The 13,436-nt window shown below is 45.5% G+C and overlaps 1 protein-coding gene across 1 annotated transcript in view; it reads right to left on the bottom strand.

Annotated features, from left to right (window-relative positions):
• Positions 1-4,175, bottom strand: part of LOC116445736 (neuroblast differentiation-associated protein AHNAK-like) — a 67,280-nt gene extending 63,105 nt beyond the window's left edge. The window contains exon 1 of the mRNA XM_032112669.1: positions 4,079-4,175. Coding sequence (XP_031968560.1) covers positions 4,079-4,160 — 82 coding nt within the window. The 5' untranslated portion in view covers positions 4,161-4,175. The remainder of the gene's footprint in view (positions 1-4,078) is intronic.
• Between the last annotated feature and the right edge of the window lie 9,261 nt (positions 4,176-13,436).

Raw genomic sequence — 13,436 nt, 5'->3', positions numbered from 1 at the left:
TTCCTCTCGGTCCTCAAAAATGCCTGGGCACAGCGCATGCACCATGGGTGAGCCTTCACCGTGTCTGCTTCCCCAGGTGCCTTTCAGCCCCACAGATGGCAGAGGAGGTGGAACTCTGTTCTTCTCCTGTGAGCAGGCAGATAAGGGGACAGAGCAGATTTTGCTTAGCACACAAACTCAGTCTAACAGCAATTAAAGCAGATTTGATTTGGTTTGTATTCCCTCTCATCTGCAGTTATGCTGGGTTCAGAGGGTTTCTCGTTCACTCTCTTTTCTGAGCCCTTCTCATTGGGGAGTTCAGTGAGAAACATGAACACCACCACCTTGCTTCCTGCAGAACTGCAGGAGGAGCTGGAAGGGCTGGGCACATTGCAGAAGGGTGCTCAGCTTTTCCACCATGACCCCTCAGAGACAGCTTTCTGCTCTCCTTGCTTCCATCATTTTCAGCTCCAAGACTAATTCTGGAAACACATCCATAATGCTGTGGCCTAGGACTATTCTTTCTCTGCATTAGAATATTTTTATCGTCCATTTTACCAAGGAAACACAGCAGAAAAGCTGCAGATTGGCTTTTTTTGATTATTCTCTCACTTCTTGCTGAAAAGTTTCTCTCATCAGTCTGCTGAACAGGGAAATTTCAACAGGGAAATCCAAATTAAACACAGTTTATACTCAGATATAAAATTCTCACTCAAAGAGAAATGGCTTTTTTTTTTTTCTCTTGGGAAAAAAATTAACTTCCTCTCCTGGATTTTGAACTTTATTCCTTTCTTACAGATCCTTTGATGAGAAATGAAGGACCCATCAACCATCTCCAAACTGATCATGCACCACAGAAAACCAAAAGCCCTTGGAGGTGACAGGAAGTCCCCAAGCATCAAACTGAAACTTTAAAACTGGTGAAGGAATGAAGGAGTGAAACATCCCAAATGCCCAATTAGTCAGTTTTATTAACATATTGTGTGTGGTCTCTGTGAAAATCTGGCCACATCTCACAAACTCTGAGACCATCACAAAGATGTTGCATGTGCATATCCCATAATAAAGCTATTAGAAACCCAAGAGGAGTTTTCTAGTGTGAGTCATGATACTCAGGAAGAGATGAGGCAGGGCAGCCAATTCACTTTTCAACAGCAGCGTGAGCCCAGTGCAAAATCAGCAAATCCAGATGACCTGGATATCGCACACAGAGTTTTATTTACAGCCTCAGAAATGCCTAAATCTCAACCAAGCTGCAAATCAAACTCCCTGCACTGATTTGGAGGCGGGAGGGAAAGTGCAGATGCAAGCAACAGCTTCAAAGTTTTATATGTAGTTTGTAGCACCCACCTGACTCTCCAGTAAACTTGGAGAGTGCAGGACCAAGGGTTGTGAGACAAAGGAGTGAGAACATGGATGAATTGGTCCTCACTAACTGCACAGAGGAGAAGGAGTGAGACCTTAGAAGACATCTTGAGAAAGAGATTAGTTTCAGGTACAGCATTAATCTTTCATTTTCTTAGTTTATACTTTTTTAATCTCAAGGAGATTCTGGCTTTTAAGAAGGGAACAAGTTACAACAGAGCAGCACTGCAGAACACCCTTGGGGTGCCTACGAACCAGAACAGGTTTGGGAATCTGCAGCTCAAGGCCCACAGTTGTCATCCAGGGAGCTGCAAAAAGGAAAGTTGCCCTGACAGATGTTAGCTACAGCCTTCCAGCAAGGCCACCCATTAACACTGAGAAACAGTTTATGGAGAACAAAGTGACCAGGAACTGGGCAGAGCAGAACAGTGCCAGGGCCAAGATGCAGAGAACACTGGGTATGCACTTCAGATAGAGCCAACATGAGACAGACAGGGGCCTGAAGCAGCCCTTCCTTCCCAGCTATGGCAGTATTTTCTCAGTTCAGTGGCCCTGCTTGTTCACTCCTTAAAACTTCACTGTTTCTGGACAGAACATGTCCTTACCAGGAACACCCATCCCTTGGGGCGGGAGAGGATGGCAGAACATTAGCCTCTGCTTGGGATCAGTCCTGCAGATGGTAGAGGTGGAGAGAGGAGAACAGCAGGCAGGAATTATGGCAGGCTGTAGGGATTAAGATTAGGTACATGTTCGACCCATCCAAGGCTCAGCCAAGGAGAGCACATCTTCACCTGGACTGAACAGGAAGCATGGTGGAAGCCTCCAGGGCTCTTGGAGGCAGATGCCAGCAATACAGAAGAAGCTGTAATTTAATGTGTGGAACAAGGAGGAAGGGAGTGTTGGAGTGATGGGTCTAGTGAGAAACAATCCTCTCAGGAGTGTAGCTAGGATTTGCCCCTCGTGCATTTTCTGCCCACCACAACAGCATTTCACAAATCCTCTAGCACACAAGTTCGTGGGGAAGAGCCTAGAGGAAGATTCTGAGCATCTCTTAATAGTAGATGAAGTAATTGGGTGGTAAGATTTTTACCCAAGGTATCTCCAGTGATGACCAAACAACACAATTCCTATTTTAGACCCCAAATGTTCAATGACTGATCAATACACAGAAACCCACAGCTGGTGATTTCAAAACTATTGTTATTTCCCTGGAAAGCCTGGAAATCTCTGACTGCTGAGCAAATAATTTTCACTCATGAAAGATTTAAGCTTTGTCGAAGTGACGCTTTGCCAGCAGAAAGAGAGGCAGTGCACATCAAAAATGCTGCTTTTAATTTTGGCTGTACCTGCTGACCCTGACCTGGTGACAGATGGAACACACTGAATGTTTCATAATGCATAAATACTTTGTCCCTCTGCACAGGATGGACTCAGGACTTCTCATAGCATGACACACTGAATGGCCACTCTTTCTCCTGTACCTGCTGGCACCTCACAAGGCAGCTAAAAGCTGATTTCAAAGCCACTGCTCCTGCCTGGGGGTCCCATAGCCCTTTGCATCCTTCTGGTTTTTATTTCAAAAAGCGCCATTGTGTGCTCATTCTGAAAACAGGGCTATCCCTCTGGTTTAGGCACATCCATGAGTTTGCCCAGCTCATCAGTGATCACAAGTAATGAAGGACAAGCATAGCTGGTAGAAATAAGGGTGTAGTTACAGGCTTTTGCATCAAGTCACACCTTCCCCCTAACCTCTAGGCTGAGAAATCTGTGCATGCTCCAAATCTGGAGAGGTGTCAGTCAGACTGAGTGTGCTGAAAGCCAGTATGGATAGATGCCTGGTTTAGGACCTTTCCATGATCCTTTGAAGTATCCATACAAGACAAAACAGCAAGAATTATGAGAAAATTGACACCCTCAAGCAAAGACAGACTTTTATTCTGAAAAAACTACTTAAATGCAATCTGCTGCTGTGTAATATATATGCCAGAGGGACAAAATATGGTGTAAAGTAAGATCTCAGCAAGCTGAGATCCAGCTTACATATTTGGCCTGTTTAATCCAAGGATGAAAATAATTACGCAAAGTCAGTCTAAGCAATCCCAGAAGGATTTGAGCATACGAAACACAGTCACTGCAAGAAGCGGAAGGAAGGGAGAGCTTCACCAGTTTTAGTTCCCCTTGGCTTTCCTACACTTGTGTGTGAATTTGGCCCAGAAAACTGTCTGGCACTGGGGATGGTGATCATTCATCCTCTCTATTTGCACAAGAATGTGGGAAGGGCTTAGAAAAAACTCCTCTTCTCCCATCTGGGGGTCTGGGTGGGTGCCAGTACATTCAATGATGCATAACCATTTCAAGAAGCTCCTTGCCACTCTCTATTTTGTAGGCATTTGTAAAGAAAGCAAATGCACATGCCCCAGCAGTACGTTGGTTGCTCTGTCAGGATAGGGGGTATCCTACTTTTCTCTGCTTGTCATGAGAGCAATATGAGGCAAAAAGGGAATAAAATCAGGTCACATCTAGCACACATCCAACAAGATTTTCAAACCCCGGCAGCCGGGGAAAAGAGAGAGGAGAAACTTACAACACAGGTAGAAAGTCTTGATGTGGTGTGTGCTCAAAGTAGCCAGAAACTACATCTTCTTGAGGCCACCAGGTGCCTCTTCTCCTGCACATCAGCAGCAAGGCAGAGGAGGCAAAGCAACAAGATGTGCTGCAAGAAGCGAGGTCCTACCTGGAAGCCATGGGCAGGTTTTGGTCCCAGTGTCCCAGCTGACAGCTGTCCCTGCAGTGACGGATGAGGTGCTTTGGGTCATTCATGCTGGCCCAGGTCCCAGGGTGGGGCCAGCAGGGCGGCTTTGGCTCCAAACCCCGCCTCACATCATGTGAGCCCGTCACTGCAAGGTCTTCCCAAAGGGTGCTCCTGTCTCCCATGTCTCTGGGAGCCCTCCTGAGGAGCCTCTCTGCGTGTTGAGCAGCAAATTGCAGCCAGTCTGCCTCGCCTTGGAGTGCTCGCCAAGGCTTTGTTTGTTTTCTCTTCTGTTTCAAACATCCTTTGTGCCTTTCTGGCTCAGCTAGTTAGCTAGAATGCTCAGCTTCTCCAGTTTTTAAGTGCTGCCCAAATAATAGTTGGTCTGATGTAGAGAGACTTTAAAGCCTGGGCTGAAGGTGTGCTGAGTAAGGAAGGTGGTCTCTGCCAGTGGCAGGTACATCCAGCTGATATAGAGAACATCAGGGAAGACACAGTGGCTTGGGGCCAGTATCACTGTAGGGTTTGTACCTTGGTTTCTGCAGTGCCCTGCAGCCAAAACTGCCACATCTTTGCTCCTGATTCTGGCACAGATCACTGGGTTAAGGTAACAGAGGGGAAACCATCAACACCTGCAGTTGCAGGAGGGGTAGAAAGGATGACACCACAAACTCGTTGGCGCAAGGGAACATCTCCAGGGCATCCTCAGCAGCCATAAAGAGTGGGAAGTCTGAAAAAGAGGCACCTGGGGAATGGGAGGAACTGCTCTGAGACTGCTCAGAGGGAGAGGTAGGAGAAAGACAGAAAGGCCATGTATAGCCAAGAAAATCAGGAAGAAAAGCAGCCTTAGATATTTGGAATTGTTCTATCAGATGGACCATCAAACTGTATTTTAAAGGTTTGTCTGAGCTTGACTATTTTCACAGCTCCATGATGCCACTTATCTTTACCTACCACAAGGCAGTTTGTCCAGGGGTTAAAACTGCAGCTTCCAGCCATGTGGCAGCCTGTTGTAATCCGCCTCTATTACATAACCCAGCAAATATTTTGCTAAAGTTCAGTTTAATTGCAGGATTGATGGTGGTGAGAAGCATATTCTCCTTTATGAATTTTTCCCCTTTGGAAATCAGGATAGAGACATGCAAATGGCAGTTTTTTCTCTGCTTGCCCAATTCAGTGGCCAAGAAAAGGCACTGTGTTCCCCCTCACACCAGTCATGTTTTGCTTCTCAAGGAAAAGGTTAACATCTCTCCTTTCCCTACTTCTCCTGCTGTGGCAGGAGATCAGAGTGCAAGAGACAAACATGACACAAGTCAAGCAAAGAACTAGAAATAGGGTAGGGAGGAGGTGACTTATCCTTAGTCCAAATTAGGTGGAGCCCAGCTATTCTTGTGCTGTTTTGCTAAGGTTGCTCTGGATTAAGAGAGGACACAAAAGGGAAGGGACGGAGACAAAAAAAGTTTTGTTATTTAGCTTTTTCCTGAGACTGTTTATAGCTTGCTTGACATCATTTAATGATCATTCATGGCAAAGCTTTCCTAGGCTGTTTTCTTCCTCCTCCCTTTAATGCCACTGTTGCTTTTCTGATAATGAAGGATTTCTGTGGCTCTTTCCAAATCTCATCTTTTCTCCTGCTCCTCCTCATGTGCTTCTCTCTTCTCATCATATTGTTAGCCCTTCTGTGTAGTACAGAGAACAGCTGTTGGAAGCTCAGAAATGCTGACTGTGGGCCAGATCATCAATTGCTCTGTTCTTCACAACAACTTGAGATCCAGCTCTTTCAGATCCATGCTGACCCACCTTTTCCATCTTTTTCCATAGATTCTTTTAATCCTTTTTGTTTTTCTAATCATAGCTGTAATCTTCATTTACTAAAGCTTTTTGTGGTCCAGCTACCTTTTCCAGTTACACTAGTAAATCCAGAGTAAATCTGCTGGTGTAATTGGGATCATACGATATGAGATGACTGTAGCTTCCAGGAGCCAGAGCCAAAACCAATGTCACCATCGTCAGCATCTTTCTCACTGCTGTTTCCAATATCAAAGAGAGATTGTAGTCTGGGAATGAACAGTGATACCGATCATCAGACTTGGAGTTAGGTTGCATAATTTACCTACTTCAATCTTCTCCAGATGCTTTTCAGCCATTAATTAAGTATAGGAGCCCAACAGAGACAAGGACTATCATTTTCAGGGTGAGGCACTAAGAAAGCAGCAATGTTCTCAAAGGCACATACAAAGAGTCCCCTCTGGCTCTGTGGTGAAACGCCATGTTGATTTTATTGGCTCAAAATCAGCAATAGGAGTAAAAAAACCAGTCCCTGTCTCTTGTCCATGTCCTACCAGAATGTTGATCCCACTGGGAAAATGGGTGCCAGGTGCTGAGTCTTTCCCATGCCACAGTTGTGTCAAATTTGGGGTTGGTGTTTTGTTGAATAGGGTCAGAGGAAATATAAATGTCTGTGACAAGCCACTCCATATGGCACTGGCTTCACTGTGGCTATCACATTTCCCCTTCCAGCCCATGGCAGCAGGCTTCCAGGTCCCTCAGGACTTGGGGATAGATTTCCCCCTTTCATGCTACTGCTGAGTCCCAAAGGGATTTACTTATATTGGTCACCAGTCCAAGCTAAGCACAGCTTTGGTGCTACCAGACCTTGAAAACAAAAGTGTGGAGAACCTGATCTGTTCTGCATTCATCCACATTCACAGCACCTCTCCTGAAACACGTCTGATGCCACAGTAGCTTAAAGCATTCTGCTTCATGCTGTGTGTCATGAACTTTAAAAAAAAATAGAAGCCTGGAAAACTTCCAAGATCGTGCAGTGCATCTGCCTTTGTGCCCTAAGAAACGGGTGAGGGTGGTAGGGCTGTTTCCTTTACTTTTCTTGGCCCATAGCTGTGCATCATGTTCTCACACTGGGCTAGTCTGCTGGTCCATCCCAGCTGTGTGTTTCATTAAAAATGTTTGTATTGAGGTGAGATGGAGAACCCTATGGCAGTGAAGGACAGATGAAACAGTTTTGTTTCTTGTCTCTTATGTATTCTATCAACACAGCATTAAATGCAGGTAGAAGAGTGCATGTGTAGTGCACCTGTGTAATTTACAATTAATTTGCTAGCATTCATTTACTAATATTTCTCCCACAGTAATTCTAACAACCAGATAGATTATTTTTTTTTTGTACAGCCTGTTCTGACAGAGGAAGACACACTGATAGAAATCTAATGGTAATATTGTACTAAAGAAAACTGGAAGCCCAGCCAGGACTAATTACTCCAACCTCAGACCTGGCTGCTGTCTGCATGGCAAGGCTCTGTGCAGGCACATGGGCTGAAAATGGCCCAGGGAGAAAACGATCCTCCTGCAACCTCACTGCCAACCAAAACCCCATGGGGATATCCCACTGCTCAGTAATGCAGCCCCGAGCACCCCACACATCCAGGTCACCCACGGGGGCTGCGCTGGCAGACACTACAGGACAGACGTGCTGGGGATGGGACTGTGGTTGGGACACGGGTGCGTGGCGCTGTGCCATGGGAAACACGGAAGCGAGGAAAACACGAGGTCCATCTGCACAGGACACTGGCCCTGGGTGACCATGCGTGCTGCAAGCTTGGATCCAGAAGTATTTTGCAGCCACTCCTCTGTATGGACAAGCCCAGCTTGGCTGTTTGTTTGAGAGTTTGTCTTGGCAGCGAGTCCCCACGTGGAACCAAGGGTGTCATTTATCTCCGGTGGTGGCAGCGCTCCCCACAACGAGGAGCAATAGCAGCAGCCCTGGAGGCCCTGGCCCATGGGGGCTCTCCCTGGCCTTTGCTTCACATTCCTGCACCTCTCACACAGCAGCAGGGGCCCTGGAAAAGAGGCTGCTGCAGCCAGAGTGCCTTGGACAGAAACAGATGGTGCACAAACTGCTGGGCGAAATACTTTGGTGCCCAGGGAGGAGCGCACTACCAAAGTGGACTTGAGATGTCTGTTGATTCTCCTTCCTTCTTGAGTTTTTAAAATGCAGCAGCAAAGAAAAATCAACATTTTTCAGCTGGTTTTGGTTTGCTGCTGGGGTATGTCCCTTCCTCACATGAATCAGAAGCTGTGGCAAACACAATGTGCTGTGCCTCTGACGGGTACATACCATCCCCATTTCTTACAGCTTGATGGAGAACAGCAAACCCTTCATTGGACAGGGGATGGACAAAGAGAGCCTTGTTGCCTGTGGGGCTCTGTCATGCCGATGTTTCGTTTCCACTTGTGCTCATAAGTCACCAAAGAGCCTGTGCATACCCATTGGAAATAGAAGTGTGAAACTAATAACTAAAAATACAAACTCTGGAGGGAAGAAGATGATTCAGGAGGGAGGGAAAACTGAGAGAAGCCAGAGGGATGCAATTTACTGAGCCTGATTCATGATGCTGGCAGGGAGGTCTCTGCCAGAGCCAGATGAATCAGACTCCCTTTCATTCTGTGCTGCACCACAGTTATTTTGGTGTCACCATGGATAGAGCAAGAGTAGATATTGGGAAGCATTACTGGGCAGAGAGTGTCTGCTGAAACTGAAACAGCTTGTCATCTCAACAATATACTCACCAAATGAAGTAAAAGGAGGGAAAATGAAATATGCTGATATGTCCTGAGAACCAGGGAGGGTGTTCTTCACCCAAGCTGGGAGTCTGGCTCCTACAGTTTTTGTTTATCTCTGTCTCTTAGTGGGGCTGGAATAGATGCTGTTGCAGCTCATAGTCAAACATCTTGAGAAAATATTTCTCAGAAATGCAACTGAGCTGGCATTTTGGTTTAGATCTCAAAATTTGTGGACCATATTCAGCAGCTCATATGGTGGAATGGACACACAGCCTTTGGCATGGCAGACAAGAACAGAGGAGAGGAGGTGTTGCTGTGTTGTAGTGTCTTTCTGGATGGCACAGCTTGCAATGGAGCCCTGACCAGGGACTTCCACAGCTCCAGCTGATCTCAGGCTCTCAGGTGTGTTATTCTCACACAGTGCAAAGGTCAGCCTGGCAGTTGCTGAAAAGCAGCAATCTTGTGGTCCAGATGTCCATTCAGCAAAGGCCTAAGGTACATGTTTTATTTTGACCCTTGCCCCAATCTGGTGGCAATTAGGAGGCCATACACACTTGCTCAAGTGTCTTATTGAATGGGGTCTTTTAAAAATGGCCATTAGTTACTGGGGATTTAGATCATGCCCCAAAACAAGGTAAAGAAAAAGTTTAGAAAACATTTGTGCTAGAAAGACCTCTATATTTTAGGATTTGGCCAATTGCCACAGTTTGCTGATGGAGATGTTCTCTCCTCCTACTTATTTGTTGTTCTGACTCAAAAATTATCCATGAAAAACATGTTCATCAACAACTGCAAAATGCTCCCAGCCTCCTCCAGATGTCAGATCCAAGTGCATGCCTGTGCTTGCCTGGCTAATAAAGAAAACTGGCAAATTTTTGTTTATCTGTTTCTCACCTGTGTCATCATGACAGTCAGCTAAAGCAGGAGCAGATGAGTATAGCTGGCAGAGACAGGAGCTTACAAAACCAGCCTATTTTTAGCCAGCCTTCCTTCCATGCTGCGGAGGAAACAAGGCATTTAATATGCACTGCTTGATGTGGGATCCATGGTGTGGTTGTCCCCACCCTTGCTCAGATGATCCTGCCTCATCACCACACTGATATTCTTTTCTGAAATCCATACCACATGCCTGGGCAGCCAGCCAGCCTACCTGTCTGAGAAAAACAGAACTGCTTCTCCCTGCCACACCCTAAGCTCTGAGGATGATAGCCCATTGTCGAGAAACACCGGCAATAACTGTTTGGAAAGCAGATGCCTGTCAAATTCCACATGCAACCATCTTTCCCAGCCTCATCCCTTCCCAGCACAGATCTTGTCAGAGGTGCCATGGCCCTGATCCTGCTCGACACCTCCCAGGTTGGTGCCATGGCATGACCCCGTGCAGGAGATGCTCCTCTTACATGTGACCCATCCCAGCATCCTTTCGCAGCATCAGAAAACTGGTACCAAAGAAATACCAACCTGTGTTCATGGCATGGGAGAACTTTGTTTCCTTAGCCAAAAAAACTGGAAGAAACCCAACCCAAACCTTTTGCTAATCAGTGAGGAAAGCCTGGGTCTGTGGAGTGCTCTGATAGTGTTCTGGTTGTATTTGTTTCTATTAGGTAGCACCTAGAAGTCCCAAGAATGTCTCTGATGTGGTAAATAGGAAGAGTAGCAAGAGCCACAAAACTAGTTTGTTTGCTAAACAAGTAAATCTGTGCAGGCAGACAAACATGAAGAAAATGCTACTACTGGAAAAGTCACATTTATAAAAGAAAATATTTTCACCAAAACTATGTCAAATGTATTTTGAATAAATCATTTTTAAATACTGTCAGAGTGTAGTCCTAAAATATTTGCTATAACCTTATAGCAATTCAATGAGTTTGTCTAATCACCAGGTAACCAGCAGAGTTATCTCTGCAAAAGATACAAAAGACTGTATCTTTTGCTGGGTGGAGAGGTATGAGTTATTCCTTGAGTTGTCTCCTTGATTCCAGCAAGTCAACTTAGGCAATAATAGGACTCAGAGTCTGACAAGCAATTTCTGACTTTCCATTGTTATGGAAAATATAATCCCAAACTATTTACAAAAGGAAACAGAAATAATCGGGCATTTAGAAAAAAAAAGTAACTCCACTTTTAGACTATCGAAATCTTACATACTCTGTTTTGTAGATTATAACTTCTACCAGAATAAATAGTGAGGAAATTTATTGCAGAATGTAGATAAACATAGTTTTTTGTATATTTGAGGGAGAAAAAGATACTGTAGAAATTTCAGATTCTTGGCATTTTTGTAGACACAACTTTAAGACTACAAGTTGCTTGTTTTAAAACAGGTCAATCTCTGCATAAACTAAAGAGCAGATTTGTAATTTATTGATACTCTTCTGCCAGCTAAGCACTGTTTTGCATTACTCTTTAGACTCATTCCTCCAGTCATCACTGTTCTGCTTCAGCGATATTTTATATTAAAATGTGTATCTTTTCCCCTTTAAAAAAAAAAAAAAAAATAAATTGCTAATTTCCTCCTGCTCTGCAGGGAAACCCAGGAAAATAAGCCCTACTTCCAGAGTGCCATGTTGTCCAGCCAACAGACCGAATACAGAACATAGGACACGTTGAATTTGCAAACATACACTGCAAGAAACAGCTTTAGCCATTGTAAATGCCGGGTGGATTGGATCATGCAGGAATCCTGCTACTCTGAGAAATAAAGGGCAAGCTCGTGAATTAAGGCATGCAACCCAAACCAGGTCATTTAGACACAGCTTGAATTTAATTTGTCTACAAAGTTAAATGCTTCTTTAAGCATAGCTTCGATACACGCAGGAAAGTTTAGAGGAGGTAACGACAGGCTTTTCTTAACTCTATTTTTCCTTATCTGATTCATGCAGCATCAGAGAAAGCCACACCCCAGCAGCTGCAGGGTTTGCCTGGGAGGCTGAGTGGCAGCGAGCAGAGCACAGGAAAGCAGAAGCAGAATACAGAAAAGTATAGAAAACGTAAGCCCACCACTGGCTGGAGATCCTTGCCAGTTAGGAAGAACTAGATGAAAGCAGTCACACATCTTGGTAGATTATGGTGGTACAGCAATAACAAGAGAGGAAAACTTTGTCTTTTCAGAGGATCCCGGTGCAGAATCAGTCCCAATCCAGAGGAGGAGACGGAGACTTTGTGATTCTGTGCTGCAGGAAAAGTGCAGCTAGACTGAAACTAAATGCTGACACACTCCTCAGCCTCTCAGTGAATATACATCCTTGGATGCCAACCAGATTATTCCGGGCTGCCCTGCATTGCATTATGCCTCACTGATCACTGCGTGCAGAGCTGGAGTTCAGGTCATTGCAGAGAGAGAAGAGGAGTGGTGAGGATGTTCCTTGCAGAGTCTGAACACACTTAGGGAGATTGATGAAGGCTGCCCGATTGGCTGCTGCACTCCCCAAGCTCCAGCGGAGAGGCCACGCTGACACGAGAGCAGAGCAGCCTCCTGGTGATGGAGAGAGCCAGGAGGAGTGGGGCTGGGAAGTGTTCCGCATGCCTCCCTGAGGAAATGCAGAGGAGCATGCAAGGAGGGTGAGCAGACCCTGGGATTTTACCTTCCCTGTGAGCAAGGTCTGATGCAACTGCTCGCCCTGAAATCAGCAGAAGGGAATCCCACTGATCTGCTTAAAATTACATTCTTAAACCCTGGACATTTATCAGCAGAAGGGGTTTGAGACACATCTTGGAAGTGAACTTGTATTCATGGCCAGCTACTTATCACCACCAAGAATGAAAAATATATAAATCATACGTAGACTTTCTGTGTTGAACTTATTATAATGCTCAGACATTTCATTGGTTATTTTTAAAATACAGAGAAATCATGCTGCCCATTCCACATGTAACCAGCCTGGGGCCAAAACCAGCTGCTGAGCAAGAATGTGCATTGGGTCTGACCCAGTGCCCACTGGATCAATCAGACAAGTTTCCCTGAACCTAGTGGAAGCTGAGGAGAGAGTGAGAGCAGCCAGTGTGAGCCAGGAGGCCAGTGCTGCTAAAGACAGGGAGTGTGTCCATAGCATCACCCCTGTTTTCTGGCTGTGCGTATGGCAGTGGTACTGCTAAATAGCACAGGGTGGGAAGGGATTCAAGGCTTTGTGCTAGAGTTGATCTCCTTGGCATTTATGGCAAGAAGGCAACAAGTGTGGCTGTACTGCTTCTGGCACCCACCTTAGATCATGCCCAGCCCTTAGTTCGTCTTGAGGAGCATAACCCCTATGACACCAGTTAGCCTGGCCCCACCAGCTCTGTGGGGATTTTGGTGGGAGGTGACTCCCATCAGAAGTCAGGTCTGTGGACTTCCAAGGCCGGGGTTCAACTGCCATGGCTTTAGATGTCTGCAGAACAAAAGCTTCATGCTGTGTCCCACTGTAGTCAAAGGACTGTAGTCATCCAATGTTGTTAATTGTATCTCTAACCTTTCCATTCTGCTAACTGTGCCTGATGGCATAAATCCTTGAGCAGCAGAGCCAGTCCAAGGCCCCAGTTTGTCATGGCTCAAACATGGAGAAGATGGATCAGAAGATAGAGTGGTGACTCAGGGATTCTCTGTGCGCATAGGATGTGGTTTCTCTCTATTTGCAGAACCAGCTGATCAAGGGAGCAGTGTGGCATCCGACAAGTGAATTATTCTTAGCGCAGTAGAGGGATAAAAATCCACATGTTCTTTCATACTGTTGAAAGCCCTTTAAAGAGACACTTTTGAACACGGTAAAATATTTAGTGAAGATGA

This window comes from Corvus moneduloides, chromosome 6 (assembly GCF_009650955.1).
Source record: "Corvus moneduloides isolate bCorMon1 chromosome 6, bCorMon1.pri, whole genome shotgun sequence".
Classification (NCBI taxonomy): Eukaryota; Metazoa; Chordata; class Aves; order Passeriformes; family Corvidae; genus Corvus; species Corvus moneduloides.
This window is presented reverse-complemented; position numbering and strand designations above follow the sequence as displayed.